This window comes from Branchiostoma floridae, chromosome 15, assembly GCF_000003815.2.
Source record: "Branchiostoma floridae strain S238N-H82 chromosome 15, Bfl_VNyyK, whole genome shotgun sequence".
Lineage (NCBI taxonomy): Eukaryota > Metazoa > Chordata > Leptocardii > Amphioxiformes > Branchiostomatidae > Branchiostoma > Branchiostoma floridae.
This window is the reverse complement of record NC_049993.1, coordinates 9,772,799-9,798,223: the sequence shown is the minus strand read 5'-3', so window position 1 is coordinate 9,798,223 and position 25,425 is coordinate 9,772,799. Positions and strand designations below refer to the sequence as shown.

Genomic DNA, 25,425 nt, shown 5'->3' with positions numbered 1-25,425 from the left:
GTCTGAAACACAAGACCACAAGATGGCACCATGTTGACCTGTACATGTGTACGCCCCGTTGTTGCAGGTACTTCGCCATCATCTACCCGATGCAGATCCGGAGCGTGTTCACCGTGAGCCGTGCGCGCCTGCTCATCGCAGCCATCTGGGTCGTCTCCTTCCTCTTTGCCAGTCCCGCTCTCGTCTCACAGGTCAGTAGGATTAACGGTACATTAGAACAAGTAAGATAAGTAACGAAAAGTACGATATAAAAGACGACAAAAACACAAAAAGGACCAAAAAATATTTCAGCAGTATGCCTTGTACATATTCACTGGCATAAACTTAATTTTTTTCGCTTCCGTAAACAGCCCGATCGGACCAAGGGTAGGAAATATAACGGCCCAACAAGGTCTATAGTTTCGAGGCGAGCGGCTGTCGGAGAACTGTGATCTTTCACATGAATGGCGTACACCTGCCTCCATAACCAGTATAAAATTTGTGGTCTAGCGTATAAGGCAAACACATCTGTCCCTGGTGCTGAACACCATCCACACACGGGAAAACATGCCTGTCCTTGGTGCTGAACAACATCCACAGACGGGAAAACATGCTCTCCTTGGTGCTGAACACCATCCACACACAGGTAAACACACCTGTCCTTGGTGCTGAATACCATCCACACATTGGTAAACATCCCTGTCCCTGAAAAGCATGAACACAGGTGAACATATCTGTCCTTGGTGCTGAACACCATATACACATTACCATGAAAGTACATCTGTGTTGACAGATTATGTAATGGGAAAGGTTGACTGTGTTCAAATTAGACAAATGGATTCAAATGGCTGGACACGTGACTTTCCTGAAGCGTGACGAAGGCAACGGGTCAAAGGTTATTAGAAGTTGATATAGCCTCCAGTCCTGGCTGAGAGACAGGTCCATCCACATGTCATATCAGCAAACAAAAATGTTTTTATTTTCAACTTTCCAGACGCTGGTAGAGTACGACTGGGGTACAGGTGAGATCATTTACCACTGTCAGCAGGTGTGGCCGACCGACACCCACCGCCAGCTCTACTCCATCTACGGCCTCCTCCTCCTCTTCGTGTTGCCCATGGCAACCATGGGGCTGTCGTACGGCCGCATCATCCGGGAGATCCTGAGGAGACGGAGGAAGGTATGTTGCTGTTGTTGCTGTGCCCATTGTAGTGACTGGTAGCACAAAGGGCGGCAAGTTCCTTGCTGTTTCATTAGCAGGGTATTTTTTACAGGAATAGGTTGCAAACCTTCTGCCTTTTAACGTTGGCAAGGTACATCCTCAAACACGGGGACCCCGATTTACGTCTCTTACAAAAGACGGGTCCAGCCAAAATAAATGCAAAGTTTTTCCGTTTTACAGTTGCAATCTGTATCTATATAGCAGGTATATCCACCCTTCGGCGTAACACACGCCAGGCAATCTTAGAGACAATACGTGCGCTGTCCCTACTTTAAGCATTCAGTCCATAGGTTGCTATGTTTTAGAAAAAAAATTATTAATTATACAATCATTCCTTCAAGGTGCTGAGACAGAGAGTGACGGCAGATGCGGAGGTGGAAGATGAAAAACGCAGCAGTTCTTTCGTACGGCAAGAAACGGTGGAGGAACTTTTGACATTGCCGCACAGCGACCACGATCTCCCGACACCAAATGGCAAGGGTGGCCGATTGTTAGAGATAGAAATCGGAAAGGTTAACAAGGGATACGAACTCAGCCCCAGAAACTCCAACAACCCACACCTTGCTTCGAACGAAGAGAGTGCAGAGGGTGGGAGAAAAGACTCGGGCGAAGAGGCTCTGTCGTCCGCCGAAGAAGACGAAAAACCCGCGCGAAAATCCTCCAAAGATCTGTTGAGAAAATACAAGTCCCTCCCGGTGGAGCTGGATGAATGCCGCAGACAGGAACGACTGGAACAACGACGCAACACAGACGCGGACATCTTGGACCACCCGCTCCTCCTGCCGCAAGACTCTGAAGAAGAGGATCGAGGAACCCGCTTGTTGGAACGTCTGCGGAGTTTCCGCAGGACGCTCTCGTGCCGAGGAAGGCCGAGGACGTCCTCGGAGGAGACTGACAAGGTGCTGGCCGCCAGGAGGAGGGTGAGACGGGTGGCTGCAAAGCGGGAGTCCAGCATGACCGGAAACTTCTACAAGTCTACACACGTGCTCGCCGACGAGGAAGGGATGAAAGTAAGGCTAATTGTTGTTGTTGTTATTGTTATTGGGTGGGCCAACTACTCTCTCTTCCCAGCCAGGGGCTGAATTGTGAGGAGCTTGCAATAGGCGGCGCTAAATCGCAAGGGTCTTCTTCAAATCGCTTTTGTATGAATGTCTGTAAATAGTGCCTTACGTATTAAGCGATCTTAGTATGTACCTGGCTATGTTGTGTACAGTTTAATGTGATGTTTACCACATAAACCAGTTCATCATCATCATCATCTTATTCTTCCTCTGACGCGCAGATCTTGCGGATGCTTCTGGTGGTAGTGTTTGTCTTCGCGCTCTGCTGGTGCCCTCGTCTCATCCTCCTGACCTTGACGAAGTTTAACCTTGTGAACGTGCACACGGAGCTGGTGTACGCCATGGACATCACCTTTCACCTCATGACGTACCTCAACAGCTGCGTCAACCCCGTCTGCTACGCCTTCATGTCACGTCACTTCCGCCAGAGCTTCAAAGACGTGAGTGTTGGAACCTTTGAATTTTTTTACGTCATTTCCGGTAAAGCTGAAAATACTGAGTGTTGGACCTTACCGCTTTGTGAAATTGAAAGTAGTCAAATCTTAGTCACTCACAAGATTCGCCAATCAGAGACACGAAGAAAATAGTCGAAGCAGACTGGTGGTAATTAATGGAAAATTACCTAAGAGAACATCGGACTTAAAAGTAGTCACGATGATCAGGTGTGGTACAGATAAGAGTAGTGTATATCAATACAATGGCCAAGTAATCTACACTTCATCACGCTTTATTTTTGCTTGCTAGTGATAGGTAATATATATTGCTGGTAATTTTACTGTAACCACAAGTGAAAGGTTTAAAACTTCGATGTTAATTATAACAAAGAAAATCAAAGGGACGCCATATAGCGTCATTCCTGGTAAAAATAACCACAGTCACATGCACATTCATGAGCAGGCTCTCATCAACGTGTGATGTACCTACTGAAAAACTACAGAATAAGACTCAGAATATGGTAAGCAACTTCAATTGACCTAAAGAAGTACATTTTTTCCATCGCAGACAATGTCTTCGAACTGCAAAAAGAAAGCCATTGGACGCCAAGGCACTCCGGACATCCTGCTGACCACTACATGCTCGTCAAAACGCCGGGCACTGGACATCACGGCCACGGTGAGTGGACTGACCGATGCGGGGACAACCCGTATTAGCCGGGCTAGCACCGGCACCGCGCCTTCGCGCATCTCTGTCACCAGCTACGGTCGCACCAGTACGACTACAGCGCCCCCAAACATGTGCATCACTACAGAGGTTTAGACAAGCAGTCACACAAACCAGGCAAGCCATGAATACCGGTAGTGTTGACAATGGGTACCCCGGGTGTGGTGTTAACAGCTACGCCAAAAGTTGGGTAGCGGTCGTACCAGTACGACTACAGCGCCTCTGAATATGTACATCACTACAGAGGTTAAGACAGGCAGTTAGACGAACAAGGCATGTACGAGTACCGGCAGTGATGACAATGGTACACCGGTTTTGATGTTAACATTTACGTCAAAATGTGGGTAGCGGTCGTACCAGTACTATGTACATCACTACAGAGGTTAAGATAAGCAGTCACATGGAATAGGCATGCATAAAAAGTATCAGCGGTATTGACAATGAGTGCGGTGTGACGGTTGCGTTGGGTAGCGGTAAAAATACGACTAGTGATTGCTATGTTTGTGTGTGGACGTGGGTTCAGCACAGTGTATTTTTCACATTGACCACTTGATATCGGAAATAGGATTGCATGGAGATGGGTAGTGTCGACTATATATGTAGTGTTGAAGTTTGCATTGGATATACTGCATTGGTAATATTTCAGAAAGAGACAGCTATGTTTTACTGCCTGTTTATGTTGTTCAGTGCCAAGGACAGGTATGTTATGTTTGTCGATGTTTGGATTGTATTTTGCACCAAGGAAAGTCTGTGTATGTTTGGACTGTCTTCAGCACCAAGGACAGGTATGTTTGTGCATGGATGGTGTTCAGGACCAGGTGTGTTTACCTGCCTGGATGGTGTTCGGCCCCCAAGGAAAGGTGTGTTTGTCGATGTTTGGATTGTATTTAGCACCAAGGAAAGTCTAGTGTCTAGTTTTTGATTGTGTTCAGCACCAAGGACAGGTATGAGTGGCAATCAGCACCAGATTTGCTAAAATGTTTCTAATGGTAGATTTCACGGTACATTGCACTGTATACTTTACTGTAATAGATATTATATACCCAGTATGTACCTATCATGATATACTGTTGATACCCAACTTTAGGATGGTGAGGCCAGTGTGTAACACAGCATTTGATGTAGTGACAAGGGAATGGGGCTGATGTTTCCAGCATCAAGAAAACTTATCCATTGATGTGTTATGATGTGATATCAAAGTTTGTACAGCACTTTATATTTTGTATATTGTCAGGAATAGTCACCAGATGACAGATCGTATCTGATTGTATAACATGGTGTACTCACTATGACCTAGCCATCTTGCACCCACCCACCCCCAAATTCTCCTGCCTTTACAGGTAGATAAGGAAGCATAACAATCTTCACATAACGTTATATCTGTGTGTGGTCTTGAGTCATTTGGATAGACATTAAGTGCACTTTGTCATAAGTGATTACTTTCAATTGTGTAAGAGTTCGTTGATAGATATCATCTAAATGTGTACAATAAACTTGAAGTGGCCTTGTATAGATATTGAACCTAGTATAATTATAGTAACCCTATCATGTTTTTCTCTAAATCACAACACTTCTATAAGTACAACTAGAATGCACTGACAGTTGTAAAAAACAACAGCATATTCCATGTATATATAAATCAGTTATTGACCCTTTGTGGAATGGTTTGAGTGCAAGTGTCCTTTTACCTATAAAAATTGTCATGGACATCTGTATGTTTTCCTTGTGAAATACAACATTGAAGTCACCTGTAGCCTCTTGAATATTTATTATTCTCTTCAGTCTTCTCCTCCAGATTGAATCATTACATTTACATTATATACAATCTAGTGCACATAGTAGGACGCAGTGGAAGCATATCATTGCTATTACCATGTGCATTATCAATTCCTAATTTGTTCTCATCAAATTTGCAGGTGTAAAAGCTAGGTAAGAACCTACACTGTCTCCAAGACCAAGTAGTATTTTCTCTCCACAATTACATAAATCTAATAGTTTGCATTCCATCCTGTCATCTATTTAGACTTTATCTAGCAGCCCGGTACTTGGCACTTGTATGTAGAATACATAACCTCTGGTCAAGTGTTCCTTACATTCAATACACCATACATCCACAGAGAAGAAATTTCTTTGCTCCTTTCCGACAGTTTTCTTGGACAGAAAAACCATATTTTTCTTATGATAACATACTGTTTAGAGGATAGCACAGTTATTTCACCACAACCAAAGTTCTTTGTGACAAACTTAAGGTTGTGTACCCAACGAAACTACATCCAATTTAATTCCTAACGTGCATGATGAAACTATTTATGGCAGCTTCTTTGCTCTTTTCATAAGAAATGGAAAGTTCTTCCTAAACTGTGAATGTTACTGTTACTAGGACACAATCACAAAAAACTGAAAACAGAGAAACAGTATTTGAGCCAGACTCTCAAGTTTTTAAATCAAGAACATCACTAACAATTTCATGTTCAGTGATGTCGAATACCTGTATATCAGAAAAGGCATGGGCTATTTTAAGCATTTCGAATGGGACCTCTTGAAGAATTACATTCTTTGAATACCTGAAAATCCTGACATTCTCAAGTTGATCTTTCCTTAAGTTTGATACTGACCTTTTTGTAGCTAATGACTGTCTAACTGCCAGTCAGTCAGTAGCATATTCTCAAGGAGTTCTGGAAAATTGCAGCGACGTTAAACCTTGATTACCTATTTTTTGCAACATGTGCACTTTAGTATGCAACATGTGCACTTTAGTACGAAGTAAGAAAAGGCTTGGTAACTATTGGATGATTGCAAGAACCAAATTGGCTGCCTGTGAACAACCAACTGTTGGTCATGTCATAACACATGAGAAAATCTCTGCAATGGTCCTACTACAGAAACAAGACTGTGTTGTCCTCTCATGGTGAAAGAAAAAAGGAGGAGGACATTGGACTGGAAAAGGGTGAACTTGTATCTGCCATTGAGCACAGTGAAGACCTTGTCCGGTCCCAAACATTAAGTGTGCCACCTAACAAAGGAGGAAGGAACTTAACTGGATCAGTAGTGTCTTCCATCACTGCAAATATGGTACCATTTTAGAGCCAATAGTACAGTTTTCCCCCCAGAAAAGGGAAAAGAGCTTTTTTTTAGTGTCCTACAATTTAACAACCTGATAAAAATGGTCATCATTTGACAGTTGAAGAAACAATTATAGAATGTTCAAAAGGAAGGATGAAAGAATGATGATTTGAACACTTTATCCTTGCATTAATTGTTAGGATAACTGAACTGAACTGAATCGTTAGTATCTATTCAGTAATGCTGAGTGGATTTAATTTGATTCTGTGTGGATTTGATCCTTTATTTTTGTTGACATTGCTATGGATACTATGGAGCAGTGAAAGATTGATGTTACTATGAGGCAGTGACTTTGATTTCTTCCATGACGTTAGACAGTAGCGAGCCATCTGCGCACTTCCCATCGATGGAGACATCACCACCACCCTGGGACAAAGACAGGAAAGGATTCATGTCAGTATACCAGCAAAACATCATTTGAACTGTCTGCTAAAATTAAAACAATGAAGAAGGGATACCATATTAAACTAAGGATGCGTAAATCATATCTCAATGATGGCAATTTTGACAACAGCACTTCAAAAAGAAGTTTGTAATCACTGCATTGCATTGCTATGTTGATCAAATTAAGATTGAATAATTGATCAATTGACAAACTGTGTAAATACTCCTACTTTGATAGAAAAATACATCCATGCAAATATTCATACAAAGATGACAATTTACCAGTACAAATAAAAGACTGCAATATTTACCTTCATAACTTACAAATATAAAAGGCCAAACATGTTCACCTGATTTGGTACAGATCCAGGTCTACACCTGCTGCCAAATTACTGCATGCTTCTGTATTAGTACCTGAATATGTAACAGTTGCACCTTAACATGGTTTGGTACACAGTCCTACTTACATTTGCCTTGACAAGCAGACAGATGTGATGGCCTTGTGTAGAGCAGCTGTACAGGGAAGCACTCTGGTCAATCTGTTCTACAACTGTAGGGAAAACACAAACCAAAACATGGCAATCAGAGATGGCAGACTTCACAACTTTTGCGTAAGTCAAAGACATACATTTTGTACACAACGACAGACAGACAGACAGACAGGCAGGCAGTACGATGGCCTTGAGTGACAAAGTAGAGAATGCAACTACATGTACATGTGCATATGTGCAACCTTTAGACAACCTAAATGCAAGCTTTGGTTGAGGAGTATATTCAATATCAGTATAATGTAAAATATGAAATGTTTGCAGTGGTGCTTTGAAGAGGTCAGAGCAACATATGCGAAAATAGAACCACACAAACACTTCCCCTTTGTAAATAGAACCACACAAACACTTCCCCTTTGTAACTCAGATAAAAAGAACCATCTGTATCTTAACTATAATGTATCAAATGTTTATCAGATACTGAAATGTACTACATGTATTCATATTGCATGACTTCTAGTAGCACTACACAGAGAAGTTGACGACAACTTAGGGGCCACAAAGCCGGGTAGCGGTTCGGGAGTGGTGCCTCTGCCCACTGCCAGCCATTCACCATGCAAATTTATGGCGGTCGATTCTTTTCCGCCCCAAACCTATATAACCTGCATCAATATGAACCCCTCAGCTTCCAGACTAAGCTTCAACTTAATGACGTTTGGCACACATATGAGAAAGACTTACTTGCAAAGTGCCCGTAGAAGCAGACCTTAGCCAGGATATGAGAGAAGGGAACTCCGCTGTTGGGCAGTTTGATGGAGTACTTGGAGCTGAGGTCTCCACCTTGCAGCAGTCGGGCAAAGGCATCACTGCAAATAAAATAGGAGGGCAAAATTAAGCTTGTTTGCATATATTTTTGCAATGACAACAATTAGAGGAGTTTAATAAATTTTGTTGATAGGGACAAAAATATCTTATTGGTATCAACTGTATCTTCTGTGAACTAAAAAAAAATACACTGTTATTTAATGATTTTGAATGAAAAAAAAAACTACTTTCTTGACCACATACAATCCTACTGGAGAACATTGTATAATTGAAAATAATGATAATTTTGAACACAATAGATTGTCAAATTCACAGAAATATTGTGAGGAAAACTCACACATTTTAACCTCTCAATAACAGCGTGAGACAAACCTAGAACAGGGCATGGCAATGTCAAAAATTGTCAAATCCATGAGAATTTTGTAAAGAAAACTGTCAAATTTTAATCTCTATATAAAAGCTTGAGACAAACCTAGAACAGGGCATGGCAATACCAAAAATTGTCAAATCTACAAGAATTTTGTGGGGAAAACTGCCACGATTTAACCTCTCAATAACAGCGCGAGACAAACCTAGAGCAGGGCATGGCAATACCAAAAATTGTCAAATCTACAAGAGTTTTGTGGGGAAAACTGCCACGATTTAACCTCTCAAAAAATTCTGAGACAAACCTAGAGCAGGGCGTGGCGATGAGGAATGCTGTACACGGCAGGTAGAGCTTAAAATCCAGCTTCTCACTGGTGGAACTTTCCTCCGTCTGTCAACAACACAAACATAGGTTAAAGGAAAGGACATTCTTCTGTTGAGTACGCATGTTGTATTGTAATGTGTTCAGTGTTATCTTGACAACTTGGTTAACAGCTTACTGAAGGCTAGCTTAAAGTGGATCATACTGCTTCATATACATTTTCTTAACAAAAATGAGAAAATGCAGTGTTGAAACAAAATGTATTGCTTGATTATACATGTATGAGGCACTTTGTTTGTTTGTTTGTTTATTTTCAAACGCCTGGGTGGCCTATTCAGTTTAGAGAAACTGGTTTTCAATAGGGCCCAGTATTTACATACAAGGAAATAAAAGTATGTTGGAACGAAAATAAATAGACATTACACTTCGGAACATATAAATACAAAAGAAACATTGAAACAGCTGACAAATCAAAATCACAATCCTTAAATAAAAATGCGATCCAGGTCTATAATTTGGTCAGGAGGTCAGGGGTCACTACTGTGAATGTGTATGGAGTTTCAGAGCTGATTTAAAATGACTGCAGGGTTGGAACTTGTCAAATGTCAGCTGGTAGTGAGTTCCAGTGTGTTACTGTGTAAAGCGCTGGTTGATGTGTTTGTTAGCAAGTTATAGGCAACTTCATGGCTTCTGAATTCCAAAAGTCTATCTCACACAGTCTTATATACCCCCTCTTACCTTGATAGTATACGTCAACGTTCCCCGCAGCTTTTGGGCAACATTAATACTTTGGACTTGGAACGCAAACTGGCCTTCGTTGAAGGAATCTGGGGAACAAAGAATAAAATACATTTTGAAGATGCTACCATTTAAAATAAAAGCAACCAAACTGGAAAGTTTTGATCTGACAGAGAGCTAGTGGATGTAGTACCAAGTGCCAAACTTTTGTTTCAAATCTTATGCAATTCAAACAATACTCACTAGGTGGCAGTTGGAATGGTACAGGGACTCCATCATGTGTTGTAGCACCAGGCTGTAACAAGAAAAAAATACATATCAGCATACCAGTGTACATTTGCAGGGTTAGAAAAGTAAAATAACTTGCACAAGATAAATCCCCCATCTTGGTGTTGAGAGAGTCCATGATAATGAACTCAAGTGACTTTCTCAGATCATTTTGGACATATCAGTCACCCAAAGACCAGGGACCAAACTATTTCTTTCTGCATACCTGGCGTTGGTGCCTGTAACATTTAATAACAACTTGCACCAGGCAAACCCCCATCCTGAGAGTTTACATACCAGTCTGTCCATCTTGGTGTTGAGTGAGTCCATAACATTGAACTCCAGTGACTTGAGTTGGTACTACTGTTTTCTATGTACCTACACTGGTGCATGTAACATTTAAAAATAGCCTGCACCAGACAAATCCCCGATCCTGAGAGTTTACATACCAGTCTGTCCATCTTGGTTTTGAGTGAGTCCATGACATTGAACTCCAGTGACTTGAGTTGGTACTACTGTTTTCTATGTACCTACACTGGTGCATGTAACATTTGAAAATAGCCTGCACCAGACAAATCCCCATCTGAGAGTTTACATACCAGTCTGTCCATCTTGGTGTTGAGTGAGTCCATGACATTGAACTCCAGAGACTTGAGGTGGTACTACTGTTTTCTATGTACCTACACTGGTGCATGTAACATTTGAAAATAGCCTGCACCAGACAAATGCCCAATCGTGAGAGTTTGCATACCAGTCTGTCCATCTTGGTGTTGAGTGAGTCCATAACGTTGAACTCCAGTGACTTGAGGTGGTACTACTGTTTTCTATGTACCTACACTGGTGCATGTAACATATAAAAACAACTTGCACTAGACAAATCCCCCATCCTGAGAGTTTACATACCAGTCTGTCCATCTTGGTGTTGAGTGAGTCCATAACGTTGAACTCCAGTGACTTGAGTTGGTACTACTGTTTTCTATGTACCTACAATGGCGCATGTAACATTTAAAAATAGCCTGCACCAGACAAAAATCCCCCATCCTGAGAGTTACATACCAGTCTTTCCATCTTGGTGTTGAGTGAGTCCATGACATTGAACTCCAGGGACTTGAGGTGGTACTACTGTTTTCTATGTACCTACACTGGTGCATGTAACATTTAAAAATAGCCTTTACCAGACAAAAATCCCCCATCCCGAGAGTTACATACCAGTCTGTCCATCTTGGTGTTGAGTGAGTCCATGACATTGAACTCCAGTGACTTGAGGTGGTGCTGTGCCAGACTAGTGAAGATGACAGACACGATGAGCTGCTGGCCCTGCTGTGGCTGGACTCGTGTTTCGTATGTCATCTTGATGTTGGAGTCCTCAGCAAGCAGTCTGTAACTGGACATGGGCTGGAGGGAGGGACAATTTTCAGTCGTATTTGTATTTATTGACTATGAAACAAGACACCCCTTTTAACCACACAAACTCATTTCGACATACAGGGGATTCTACTCACAAACTGTAACGTTATTGCCATCAACTGTTAACAAAAAACACAAAAAAGTGTTTGCCTAGAAGAAGCAAATGTTTGAACACAGATAAGTAAAAAAGGGCAGTTTTTATCAGTACTTTACTCAAGTGGAAACTAGCCACATACATTGTATAGCGATATTTACCTTTGCCAGAATGGCTAAGGTTATGTTTTAGGCTTGTGAGTCTGTCTGTGTGTCTGTTAACAGCATAACTCGAGAAGCCTTGGATGGATCCAGATGATATTTGGTAGGTGGGTAGGGGTCGGAAAAATGAAGGTCAAGTTCGATAATGGGCCCCCTAGCGGCTTGCTAAGGTACTGCAGCAGAACCTCAATTTTTGATATCTCATGTTCTGGACATGCTGTGGTTATGATGTTTGAGTGGTAGATAGCCCTTGGGGCAGAGAGTAAGTGCGGTAAGTTTGGACCCCCTAGCGGCTTGTTTGGAACTGCAGTCGCCGATTTCCTTTCAAACTTTGGACGAGAATAACTCCAGAAAGTGTTGATGGATTGTCATGATTCTTGGTATGTAGATAGCCCAAGTAACAATGTACATAATAAAATACTAATTATGCAAGTCAGCAGCTAATTTGCATAATTAATGACGAAAGTTTATAAATCCACTGCATTTCATGATAGGACTTTCAAACTTGTCACATATATAGATGAGAAAGAGAGAAATATAAATGCATGTTAATTATGCAAATGATGGCCTCATTTGCATAATTAATGAGAAAATATAGACGTGTTGACGGATCGTCATGATTTTTGGTATGTAGATAGCCAAAGGGAAGACTTACATGATGGAATTCTAATCATGCAAATCGACTGCTAATTTGCATAATTAATGAGGAAAGTTTGTAAATCCACTGCATTCCTTTCTAGGACTTTCAAGCTTGTCATATTTGTAGCTGAGAAAGCAAGAAATATCAGTACATATTAATTATGCAGATGATGATCTCATTTGCATAATTAAGAGCCGGTTTAGTTTCCTACTTTGAAAGAGAATAAGTCAAGAAGGGATGAAAGGATCATAATGATTTTTGGTATGCTGATAGCTTAAGTGATGCTTGATACAATTAATATTATTATGTAAATAGGGATCTAATTTGTATAAGCAATGGCAAAATGTTAAGAACCAACTCCAGGCATATAAAATAAAATGTAATGAGTAACACATTTATGTCTACAGACAACATTCTACATAACAAACCTGGTTTATTTGGCAAAGGTATGTGTTCGTGGAACTCTAGTCAGAAATGTTTTTCCACATGTGTGAGGGAGGCTTGAACGCATTCTTTAAATACGGGTCTAAGGGACCACAATAAATGGGCACAATGGTGGTCCTTATGCAACGGTGGCCACTAGTACAATTTTCACTGAGAAGCTAGGAAAGTAGGAATTGCTTTGTACTTACAGGAAGTGCAGGTGCATCGCTAGCTAGTTCTTCAAAACCATCCCTTCTACCAATTTCTTCATCTTCGTCTGCCGCCTTGGACTTCTTTTTCTTCTCCTTCTTGTCTTTCTTTTCCTTCTTTTCTTTCTTGGCCTTCTTTTCTTTCTTCTTCTTGTGCCTGCTGGTGTCCTGTTGATGGATGTGAAAAGTTCAAAATCACATTCTAAACTTGACATCTTTTTCATGGTTTCAAAGTAGGCTCTTGACTAATTTCTCTAAAAAAATACAAGCAAACAACCATAAAGAAGATCTGGGCTCGATCTAGCTCTAAATATTCTTTCTGACTTTCGGTTTGACAAAGGACATTATATAAGATTATAAGTCTTTGGTTTCACGGAGCAAAGCTGTGTGACAAAATCTCATGGCAAAAGGAATCTAGGGGGTTCAGGGGGCATGCTCCCTTTGAAATTCTGAACTTGACCCTGCAAAATGCTGTTTCCCACAATTTATGGGTGAAAATTTTATACGGTTACTAATATCCGCCCCTACCTCGGCATCCGAGTCCACATCTGCAGCTGCTCCTGCTTCAGGTGCTGTCACCTCAACTGCCACCTGGAGGACAAAAAAACAAACATAAATGTCTTTGTCCTGAATTTGTCAATGTTCAAGAGATGTTTAGGTATGTATGCTGGGAGGTAACAATTATGATTTTCTAACTGCATATGTGTCAAAAAACATTCAAAGCTTACCGGCGCATCTTGGCCAGACAGCCAGAAGTCCAAGTCATCCTGCATTAGAGCATAAAGGTTAGGTGAATAAACATGTTTTCTTCGGTATACATTTCACAATGTTGCAGCAGAACAGGAAAGTATGATTTATTAAACATTGAAACATTTGCGACTGGGGAAAAGTATCTACTTTGGTAGCCAGAACACTGTCAAAATGGGCACCATGTAGGGTTTCAATACATGGCCACTACAGACAGAAATCTTAATGCTTAGGTCAATAAAAAGATAAAATAAGAGAGCACCAAAAGTGGCCACAATGACCAATGGTCTGGTGATACTCATGAAAAGGTGGTGACCAGCTAGTACAGTTGGTTATGAAGTTGAGGGATTTCTAAAGAAAAGACAGCCATACCTTAGGCTCTTCCTTCTTCGGTGTTGAGTCTTTCTTGACCGGAGCAGAAGGTGGGACGACCTCCTCCTCTTCCCCTGGTGAGGGGATGGCCTCGTGGCCGGGAGACATCAACTCTGTCGCTATCAACAAACTGGGGTGGGCGGAGTCATCGCCAGACTTGTTCCTCTTCTTCTCCTTTTTACTTTTCTGCAAAATAACATTGATAACACAATTAGAGCTGTATACTAAATGAATTTTTTTTTTGTTCTAGATGTGAAAATTCAATACTAAACTCAAACTAAACTGAAAAATCAGCATGAAAACAGAGCCTGAGGTCAAGGTTTATGCTTTAGTACACACAGCTTTGGGGTATGAATGCAGTCATCTTCATGTTCAAGAACAAATAAGAAAAAGGTTAGATGAAAACTATTTATCAAAAAAGAGATGAAAGGAATGACAAAACTACTGCCATTTTCTGCAATGTTACTTTCTGACCTTGACCTGGCAAGTCACGCATTGAAATTATACCCACCTTCTTTTCCTTTTCCTTTTTCTTCTTTTCTTTCTCCTTGTCTTTTCTGTGATGTTTTTTCTTCTCTTCCACTGGTCTTTCCTCGGCAGATGGTGACACGATCCGGTGTGTTCTGACTGGGAGCTTCTCATCGGCTTCTAGTGGTCTAAAGGAAAGGAAAGGGTATAAAATATATCACATCTGTTTAATAGAATTCTTCTTGTTTCTCATCATTTTCATAGGGAGTTCTTAACAACATTTTTATCACTGTCAGCCATAGATCTTTCCTGCCATGTGAATTTTTCAAGATCAAAATAACACCTCCAAAGTTTAGCAGGCTTATCACCCAGCAATAGGTACATACTGCCAAAGTATGAAGCTAATATCATGTTGCTGCCTCTAAATATTTGGTTACTCAAAAGTGACTTACAGACACATACATACATGGTACATGATGACATGATGTTCTGCTGGTATATCAGAAGAGCTTCACTAAGAAATGCTAAATAAATGCACAATCTTTTGTATTGGTTGGGTATTTTCTTGCAATCCATTATTGGCTACTAAAGTTGTGTTCACCTGTCGAGATCGATGTCCAGCAGCTTGTGAGGATCGTTGTCATCCAACTCCTGGTTCCCTTCATCTCCGGACTCCGTGGCACCCTGGAAGTGGGGCAACATCAAACATTAAACTTTAAAAGGCATGAAATGAAAGAACTGCCAAAGCTTTTTTTTGCTGTATAAGTACAAAGACTTATCTCATATTGGTCCTATATTGAGTGCATAGGTTTCCTAGAGTTGTTAAGTAATAGAAGTACTGTTGCTATACACTCTATTGCAACAGTAATTAAAGCAACAAAGCAATGATATTATTGATGGTATCACAGCCAAGTCTTCTATTCCCATATTCCTGAAGTGCACCAAGTGACACGACTGTCACAGTGTTAAGCATGGAAATAAGTAAGGGCAGTTCGTTAATGTGATTGAAGTGTGGCAATTCTCAATTTCAAACACGAGACCCATCCAACACGACATCCTTATTGAACTACTCATTTTCAATTGAAAAACTGGTGTTTTAAAACTGCTTTTTGTGAAGGCACAAAATTGTAATCTGCAAGGATTTCAACCTGCTAGGGATTCGAACCCAGAACCTCTAGATCTCTTCTCACCTATTTTTGAACACAGGCCTTTCGGTTTTATATCCCAATTCATAAGGATGGTCTTAACCACAGCGAGGTACTCATTTTCACCTAAAATTGGTTTTAGTGCCTTTTTCAAGGGCAAAACATTGGCTTCAAACCCAGAACCTCTAGATCTCCCCTCACCTCCGGCATCTCTCCACCCATGATGTCCACCTTGTGCACCACTGGCATGTCCTCCTCAGACTCAGACTTGTGGCGACGTTTGCTCTTCTTCCCGTGGCGTCTCTTCTTCTCCCTCTTCCTGGCCTGGCGCTCTGCTTCCAGGTACTTGTCTGACAATCTCTTTGTGCCTACCAGAGGAGAGATCAAAAACACGGTTAGAACAGGTCACAGCAAGATCAGGTCAAATGTCTTTGTGCCTAGGTCCCATTTCCGAAACGGGGCCCGGCTGGAATGTTTGGGGAAACGAATAATCAAAGTGGCTACTAAGAAATATACACAAATCATGCTCCTGAGTAATCTTTTTCTTTACATTCTGTGTGTTTTGTTGCTTTCCTTAATCTTTTCATATTTTTCATTTCTGCATAGCTACCCAGCTGGGCCCCAGGTTGGGAATTGGGACCTAGGCCTAGCACAGGACAGAAAGTATGCATTGGTCAGAACAGATAACAGCAGGACTGTGTATAATAGACCTTTTCACGGTTAATAAAAACACATGTTGGTGTGTCATATCTCCCCCTAGGATGTACAACCTTTATTATTCAAAGAGCATTGTTCTTACTACATGTACAGGGGAAGAGTATAACATTATTTGAGGCAACAACAGGTCTGAATAGGAAGCTAATTCTACATGCGAGCAATGTTCTGGATACTTACTTTCGGGCGAATTTTCTTGAGCTGGTGTTACAATCGGAAAATGGGAGGGGAAAGAAAATGATCAAGCTGGTAGTGATAGCGAAAATTAACAGTATTCAAAGTAGGAAGGTATATCAGATGGCTTCAAATATATTTGTTGACCTATACGCTAGTCTAAAGGAGTGTAGTCTACCAGTGAAAAGGTCTATTTGGTGGCATAAGAAAGGCAAAATAAATTATTACACATCAAATCAACTTCCACAGCAACCAAAGGTTGAGTTCTTCAACTGATAAAGGAAACAAGTCAAGTCAAGCAAGTATTCAAACACTGTTACAAAGTCTTAGTGAGTTTGCCAAGAACTCTGAGTACATGTAGTTGTAAAATGACTAAAAGACTTCCCCACTCACCAGGTACATAGAGAGGAACACTAAGGTCGATATTCGCCACAGGAATGTCTTCCACATTCACCACCTCCTGGTACTTGGAGCCCTACAGTGGACAGAAACACACTTGTGACACCTTAATATTTCAAATGTGAGACTGTAATAATTGTTTGGACTGTTTCTGATTCCTGCACAGTATACAGCAACATACGCAAGCAAACATACATGTCCTTGGTGCTGAATGCCATCCACACACTGGTTACTTAATACCCTCCTGCATTTGATTTCAGCTGATAGATACCCTTATACCTACAGTGGATAGAAACTGCAGTGTGAGATCACATCAATTTTCTTTACTCTTGTTGATTCTTTTAAAGAAATATTTGTCCTTGGTGCTGAACACCATCCACACACATACATGATCTCTTTAACTCAATTTTTGAAAGGTTATCAAGATTTCACCTAGTGATCTGATATGACTGAACCTTATTCAAATTAATTCATTTTAACACTTTATCTCATAGGATGTTGTTAATGAAATTTTGAAACCTTTAATCCCGGTAAAATACAACACCAGATGAAGAAAGAGAGGGGAAGTTTTTTTTTCAATGTTATGCTTACCTTAGCTGGTCCGCCTAACTTGAGATAGTGTGGGTTGTTCTGGGTTTCGGCACGGCGGATCTCTCTCCTCTGTACAAGTAAACGGTTACACATTCCCTGTCAAATACTTGCAATGACTACTATCTTCTACAAACGACACATCATAACTCTAATGCCTACATTTGCTTGACAAGAATCTAGATCTTTTAATACCAAGTTGCAAATGTTGCATCTTTGAAGTACTTAAGGATACTGTATGATTGCACTTCAGTAACTACAAAGAATATAATAATTTTACAATAACTACAAGTTTGTTTTCAATTTTTTTCTTACAAACATAAATGGGTCAATCCATCAAAATGACGCAAAATAGCTATTAAAGTTGAAGGGATTGTACCCTCAGACATTGAAAGTTTGATCCATTTTGTTAGAAATATTACAGCATCTTGTACTCACCCTCTCCAGTTCATCATCAGACAGTTCCTCTACTTGTCTGGTCAGACTTTCATTCATCATCCTAAATGAGGAAGAACCACTGTTAACCAGTTTCTTTTATTGCCTAAATATCTGATGTACAGAAGCAAAGAATACAGAAATGTTCAGGCCGATCTCTTTTCCAAATGTCATCAGGATGTACAGTTGTAAGTTTCTTTTTTTCATTCTGTTCTTTTTTGGTGGTTTAAGTCCGCTTCCTTGTAAAACATAGACAGATCTAACTTTCTGCATTATTAGCAATGAAAATCTTACTATTAAAACTTAATATTGCTATTTTCCTTCCCTTACCTGCTGTCATCGGGAATGAACAAGGAGTTAGCTGGGCCTTCTTCGTCCGAACTTTCAGATGGCGGGTCGTTGATCCACTTGTCCAGATCCAGCCCCTCGGGGACGGCAACCTTCCTCTGAGCCTTGGGTGCCACGGGGTTCAACTCTCCCGCGAACAGCGCAGACACCTTGCAGGATAATAATAATAATACTGTAAATGCAGAAATGTTTGCGGTGGATTAATGTTCGCGGTTTTCGTGGCGGCCGCTTCACCGCGAATTTAAAACCACCACAAATATTTTTCCATAACAGTAATAGACTACAGTGCATGGTGCTACCGCGAAATTAAAACCACCTCGAAAAGTCCATTTTCCCACTACCGCGAAATTAAATCCCGGCGAACTTAAATGCATTTAAAGTAGTTTATAGCAAATTCCTGCCCGAAGGCTAATTGCAGTTAACGTGAAAGGGGACAAACACACAGTTTACAACAGTATAGAAAGTGTCTACTTTAGTCTTAAAGCTAACTCTAAACTGTAACTTGTTGGGTTCGACTTCTTGGTTCATCCAGTGAGTCATTTTGGAAAATACATTTGTTTTAGATTTCTTGCATGCAATACCCAGATTATGTTTCTGTTGTTTATTTGACCTATAACCTAACGGACATCTTCATGAAATAAACAAACAAACAAACCTCATCTGCACACGACACATCCTTGTCCTGCAGCTTCTTTACATACTTCATGAGCTGGAGAATACAGCAGGCCCTCTCCTGGACCTCTAGGTCTCCGCTCTGGACAAACATCGGCAGCTTCTCCACCAGGAGGTCACTGACCTGGATGTGGATGTAGATATTAATTTACATAGATGTAGATGTAGATATACATTGTAGATGTAGATGTAGATTCACCAGCTACTGAGTATATCATAATAGCTCAAACAAGAACAAGAAATAGTCATGCCAAGTATTAAAGTTTTCAACAAAGGATTGATGCATTGAACTTTTCATACTTTCCAAGAACTATCACAGAATGGAATTCTTTGCCATAAGTACAGTAGGCGCATCCTCACTAGACAGCTTTACACAACATTTGCAGTCAGATATGCAAAGGTTAGGTCGTTCAGAGTAATATTACCAGATGCTACAACACTGTGTGCCTGTGAAGTTTGTGTGTTATGCCTAAGAACAGTTATACCGGCTATACAGATACAGATACAGACCTCACGGATACCATCGTTGTCCTCATCTTCCTCATATTTGACCAGGATGGCTGCGTACAGCTTCATGATGTTCTGTACGAAGACCGCCTGGATGTGGCCGGGGAGAGACGTGACCTTCTGGCGCAGCATGTCCTCCAAGGTCCCCTTGGGGTCTCGGAGGTGCTCCGAGAACTCGCCGGCGATCCAGGCAGCAGCGTAAAGCACCTCGCAGATACCGTTCCTCTGGGCAGAGCTGGCCACAATGTGCGAGTTCTCTAACAGTTGGGCCTGGGGAATTGTGGTGTATCGAGTTAATAACAACAGCAATTCAATAGACAGCAACTTGCACCTTATTTCAATAAAGCAACTTTCTCTTGTGTATAACTTGTTTTGTCATAATATACAGGCTGCAAGATATAGCAACTTATATGAAAGTGCAGCACTCCACTAGACCATAGCAACTTGCACAATCATGCACATAAAAAAAGGAGACATTTTCCAATTCTTAAGGTATCAAGCACACACTTAATCATCTATAAGTTTAAGCTTGACCACTTAATCTTTCAAATGATTATGAAGTCTGCAAATATGAAGTACATTTTTTAGCACAAGTGTATTGGTAAGGTATTGGCAGCTAGTAGTGAAGAAAATATTGGTGGTGAAGGTGAGGGAAGACATTTTCTTCTTTTTGTTTCCCAGTAAAAATCCCTACTAGGGTATCACTGAAGGGTGTGCGTAAAATCTAGAATTGGCTCTAACGGTCTCAACTGATGGGGCCCAGGTATTATAGCCAAGCAGTTGGTTCCACTTTTTTTTAAATGAAGAAAAGACATAGTTAAGCTTGAGACCTACCATTTGTTCAACAGCGAATGCCCTGATGGCCTTGACTCTGATGGCAACGTCCAACATCTGTGAAGCGATGACACTGCCGTGACGGGTCCCCTCCACTCTGGTCAGTTCCACCAGTACACTCACATACCTGACAAAACAGAAGAAATCAAAATCTGTCAGCTTTTTCGTTTATAAGATAAGAAGACCCGTTAACAAACAATAGTACTAATCTGGAAAGTTTTAAAGAACGCTGCAGATAGATGTGAAAAAGTTATGTGTAACAGGCCGTTAGTGCACATAACCAACTGCTGCGTGCCTGCGAACTTGAAAAGTTCTTCTTTGTTAGTAAAAATCATTCTGAAGCAAAACTGAACTGTAATTTCCAAGACATAAACAATGAACAATTGCAACATCTTTGTAGCATAATTCATTCATAACTTAATCAGTAACAGCTTGAGAAGACCTGGAATTTACAATAATTTTTGCATTCAAACACTAAATAACCCAGGGTTGGACAAGTCCACTAGCCCTATTGTCCAAGGCAAGTGAAAGTGCTGATTGGGCAAGTGCATGACCTACCCCACTTGCAAATAATAAGAATTCCATTGCTGGAAGTGAAAAAGAATATAAAAGTGACATTTGAATTTTGGACACGTGAAACGTTGGTTCGGGCAAGTAAACTTTTTATGTGCTTGCCTGATAGGACAAGTGAATGTTAGAAAACTTGTCCAACCCTCTAACCGTGCACTACGTATTAGGGCATTTAAAGATCTGCATAGCCCTGCATAGGGCTGTGTACCTAAACAAATTTCAGGTACAGGTACAGGTACATGGGTTTAGGTACAGGTCCGGACCTGCACCTGTACCTGAAGAATTTTAACTAAGTATATCTAAGTTAAACAGTAGCTGTCTTTTCTAGTGATAAATTGTCATCTTTATACAGGGAATTGCATATTTGAATCTCAAAACAAGTTTTCTTGAGTTTCAACTGCAAGATTATCACGATTGTCATTGTTGATTTGGGATTTACTTGTCTACCAGTCTTAAAAATTGGTAAAAATAAGTGATTTAGTGTGTTTAGGTACAGGTACAGGTACAGGTACACAGATGTTTACGTCCGGACCTGTACCTAAACAATTTTTTAGGTACGGTACAGGTACGGGTATTTAGGTACACAGCCCTAGCCCTGCACCCACCATTCAAAGTTGGTGATGTACTGATAGTTGTTCTGGCTGCAGATCTGCACAATCTTGGACAGCAGTTCATCGCGGTACATGGAGCCCTCAGCCTTGTCCATGTGGATCATCAGCTTACGCACAATCTCCATCAGGTTCTTCTTGGACACCTGGAGGAATGACAACATAGTTGTTTCATTTCCATTGTAAAAGTAACTGCAGAGACAAAATCATTGAGAGCCTGGTGACCATCGAAAAATTTGATCAGCACTCACTGATCAGTGAGCACTTGATAATCTATAAGTCAGAGTTTTTCGATGATCACAATGATTTTCCAAAGATCCCTTAGGTCTTCTTTGGTCTCAATGATTTTTCAATAATCTTGAAGGTCTTCCATTGACTTTTCAATAACCACAATACTTTTTACAGTGTCTCGATGATTTTCCAATGATGTCCATGCCAAATGACTTGTGGTTGCCCAACAGTCTAAAGTCATGTGGAAATGGGGCCAGAAGAGTGTTTGACAAAGCCATGTTACTACCAATCTAGCAACACATTTGATACATGGTTTTCTCACATTGCTCAAAGTACACTCAATTTCTAACAGAATAAAATAGATCAGGCTTCTTGTAAATATCGTTGATTTGATCAGTGCCTAAATTGATCTAACTATGGTCTAGCCTACCACCTACATGGCTCTGTACATAGCCCAACCTACCATGCCATAGAGCAGGTCCAGAGCCCTGAGTCGTATGGACTCGTCCTTATCGTCCAGACACTGCAGGATCAGGTCCTTGTGAGCCTGCACAGACTTGGGGTGGGTCTTCAGGATCTTGGACATGGCCAGTAGACCCAGGTACTTCACTATAGGACAGGACACAACAAGGGAACAATACACCACATGGCAAACTCAGGTACTTCACTATAGGACAGGACACAACAAGGGAACAACATACACTTCATACACCACATGGCAAACCCAGGTACTTCAGTATAGGACAGGATACAACAAGGGAACAACACACACTTCATACATCACATGGCAAACCCAGGTACTTCACTATAGGACAGGACACAACAAGGGAACAACACACACTTCATACATCACATGGCAAACCCAGGTACTTCACTATAGGACAGGACACAACAAGGGAACAACACACACTTCATACATCACATGGCAAACTCAGGTACTTCACTATAGGACAGGAACACAACAAGGGAACAACACACACTTCATACATCACATGGCAGACTCAGGTACTTCACTATAGGACAGGACACAACAAGGGAACAACACATACTTCATACACCACATGGCAAACTCAGGTACTTCACTATAGGACAGGACACAACAAGGGAACAACACACACTTCATACATCACATGGCAAACTCAGGTACTTCACTATAGGACAGGACACAACAAGGGAACAACACACACTTCATACACCACATGGCAAACTCAGGTACTTCACTATAGGACAGGACACAACAAGGGAACAACACACACTTCATACACCACATGGCAAACTCAGGTACTTCACTATAGGACAGGACACAACAAGGGAACAACATACACTTCATACACCACATGGCAGACTCAGGTACATTTTGTACTTCACTATAGGACAGGACACAACAAGGGAACAATACACCACATGGCAATGCATTCAGATATCATCGCTTCAACATGTAAACTGGGATTATGATTAGGGCTGTCTCCAAGACCCATCCAAACAAAGAGTAAGAAAAAAATTTCAAACTGGGAGACTGCCTTTAGTAATAATATAATACAAGTTAATGTTTCATCTGAATTTTCTGCAATTTGTTTGACATTAAATGTTGCACAATACTATAGCTGGTACTTTATGATGCTAAAACAGACTTCGAGCGGTTTAATTTGTAGTCTATCAAAAGACAATTCTCAACCTAAATGTACAGTCAAACTTGTACTAGCAACTATATCATAAGGATTATGAGTGGCTGTCCACCATCATTAGGATAATTTTTACAAAGGCCATTGTGGTCACTTTCTAGTTTGGGCCAGTCCTTAAGAATTGTGTACATTGTGGTTTCATACTGTGATGATTTTCTCTTAAAGTCTTTCTTCAAATACAACAACACATTTTGTACTTTCTTTAAATACAACAACATAATCTGACAAGCTTTATCATTGAGAGACAACCTTTTCCCATTACCTCCTCCACGTACACCTTGCTACATGAAAGTAGCTCTAGACAAGGTAGTCACACCCCCTTTCCACCAGAGCCTGCAACTGCTGAGCAGCCCAACATTTCACAGGTCCCTCATTTCATGAATTTTATAAATAAAGAACAAAATCTTTTGTTCAAGTTTTGTAAGCTTTTTTCCTCATTTCATGAATTTTATAGATAAAGAACAAATCTTTCTTTCAAGTGTTGAAATTTTTTTTCGGTAATTTTTTTGGTGATGGGACGAATCCAATTTTGGTCGCCAAAAAGTCGCTCAACAATCGCCACCTAGTGGAAAGGGGGCCTTACGACCTGAAGCCAGCGGTATGGTAAGGACTGTGTACGCACTGGAGGCGCTTTGCTGAGAGGATGGGGACCCGTCAGAAATCAGGGACTGTTGGGACTGCCCATCGCTAGCATGGCTCTCCTGGAAGGTTCCCTCGTCTAATGCACGATAGACCAGGGGTGGCGTCATCATGGGGTGCACAGCACTCACCGCAAACCCAGCACCGTGCACCACATGGACCAACATTTTGCTCAACCATATTGCTTGATTATATATGTTAATGCTATCTACTTTTTTTTTAGCAATTTTTGCCTTTTTTTCGCTACTCCAACCTACCCCATGGTTAGTTTTCGCAATAGGCAACTATGAAACAAAGCAAGCCAAAAACATTGTTCTTCTATTCAATACTTGATATACATTATGTATGGTGTTGACATCACAGCCTTATGCTTATTTTTAATGACTTAAAACAACTTTGCTGACATTTGTACAATGTTGAAAGAGTAAAAAATCTTAACTGTCATTTGCCGACTACAAAGCATACAGCAAGGCAAATTTGTCTTTCATTAGTTTCAAAACTTGATCCTGATAGTCAATGTGTCATTCTTTTGTAAAAAAAAATGTTAAATGAAATTGAGATGATTTGGGTACTACTACAGAAGCATGAATTTGGCTTGCAGTACTTTTTAGTTGCTATGCAGGCAATACGATTGCTTTTTATTACCAGTATCTCCACCATACTTACAGTTCTGATCTGAGTCTTCGATCAGGATACGTAGCTTCTGAACACACAGCTGGAGAATGAGATATCAGCATGTTAGTCAAGAATTGTACATTTTCGTTGGCTACTATAGAACACACAAACACACACGCACACACATGATAATTATAAATGCAAAGGTACATATTGCAATCAGGCAGAATTGTTGATACAGTAGAAGCCAGTTAATTGCACAACGGATTAACGAACACTTCTGTTAACTGCATGGAACCCCCATATCCCAAACCATTACAGTCCAGCTGCATAACTTCGCATTATTGAACCATGTAACCATATAACCGTATAATTGCAAGAAGTTCACAGACAAATAGGCCGTGCAATTAAGCCACTTCTACTGTATTCTATGGGTAAAGATTGCAATCTTTTTTGATGCCAGGAATCTTTTAGGGTGGTTTCCTATATAGAAATCCTGAAAATCCTGAATTTCAAGTCAATCTACTGATCTAAAGTAATGAGACAAGAATTGAAGTTGAAAAATTCTGATTGTCTTTCAAACAAATACAAAATGTATTTTAAGATCTACAGACTCCAATCGCGACCTCTACTCTCTAGTAGAGCTGTTGGTTGTACCTGCAGAGATCCTGATATCTGTTAATAAAGCAGGGCTTGAAATTCATTTTTGGGATTACGTGCACTGGTGCACCAATCTTAACAAATTGGGTGCACCAAAAAAATTTTGGGTGCACCACTTAAATTTAAGTAGAATGTTAAGAAAACCTA

The 25,425-nt window shown here is 40.7% G+C and overlaps 2 protein-coding genes across 6 annotated transcripts in view; one reads left to right on the top strand and one right to left on the bottom strand.

The window, feature by feature from the left end:
* LOC118431396 (gastrin/cholecystokinin type B receptor-like) overlaps positions 1-5,170 on the top strand; it is a 17,422-nt gene extending 12,252 nt beyond the window's left edge. The window contains exons 3-7 of the mRNA XM_035842591.1: positions 68-191; positions 974-1,159; positions 1,543-2,211; positions 2,484-2,702; positions 3,265-5,170. Coding sequence (XP_035698484.1) covers positions 68-191; positions 974-1,159; positions 1,543-2,211; positions 2,484-2,702; positions 3,265-3,519 — 1,453 coding nt within the window. The 3' untranslated portion in view covers positions 3,520-5,170. The remainder of the gene's footprint in view (positions 1-67; positions 192-973; positions 1,160-1,542; positions 2,212-2,483; positions 2,703-3,264) is intronic.
* Positions 5,171-5,185: 15 nt separating this feature from the next.
* Positions 5,186-25,425, bottom strand: part of LOC118431367 (AP-3 complex subunit delta-1-like) — a 31,121-nt gene continuing 10,881 nt past the window's right edge. For 2 of the 5 annotated variants that reach the window (XM_035842499.1, XM_035842501.1), the window contains exons 11-36: positions 24,670-24,718; positions 23,987-24,082; positions 22,146-22,291; positions 21,449-21,597; positions 20,274-20,400; positions 19,443-19,709; positions 18,916-19,056; positions 18,243-18,409; positions 17,916-17,976; positions 17,481-17,549; positions 16,884-16,965; positions 16,497-16,517; positions 15,804-15,970; positions 15,059-15,141; positions 14,501-14,645; positions 13,990-14,175; positions 13,599-13,637; positions 13,399-13,461; positions 12,871-13,038; positions 11,146-11,331; positions 9,913-9,964; positions 9,670-9,758; positions 8,915-9,000; positions 8,160-8,284; positions 7,398-7,480; positions 5,186-6,912 (exon numbers count right to left, since the gene is read on the bottom strand). In XM_035842499.1, coding sequence (XP_035698392.1) covers positions 6,823-6,912; positions 7,398-7,480; positions 8,160-8,284; positions 8,915-9,000; positions 9,670-9,758; positions 9,913-9,964; positions 11,146-11,331; positions 12,871-13,038; positions 13,399-13,461; positions 13,599-13,637; positions 13,990-14,175; positions 14,501-14,645; positions 15,059-15,141; positions 15,804-15,970; positions 16,497-16,517; positions 16,884-16,965; positions 17,481-17,549; positions 17,916-17,976; positions 18,243-18,409; positions 18,916-19,056; positions 19,443-19,709; positions 20,274-20,400; positions 21,449-21,597; positions 22,146-22,291; positions 23,987-24,082; positions 24,670-24,718 — 2,937 coding nt within the window. In that variant the 3' untranslated portion in view covers positions 5,186-6,822. The remainder of the gene's footprint in view (positions 6,913-7,397; positions 7,481-8,159; positions 8,285-8,914; positions 9,001-9,669; positions 9,759-9,912; positions 9,965-11,145; positions 11,332-12,870; positions 13,039-13,398; positions 13,462-13,598; positions 13,638-13,989; positions 14,176-14,500; positions 14,646-15,058; positions 15,142-15,803; positions 15,971-16,496; positions 16,518-16,883; positions 16,966-17,480; positions 17,550-17,915; positions 17,977-18,242; positions 18,410-18,915; positions 19,057-19,442; positions 19,710-20,273; positions 20,401-21,448; positions 21,598-22,145; positions 22,292-23,986; positions 24,083-24,669; positions 24,719-25,425) is intronic. The other 3 variants (XM_035842502.1, XM_035842503.1, XM_035842500.1) reach the window with 2 other exon arrangements.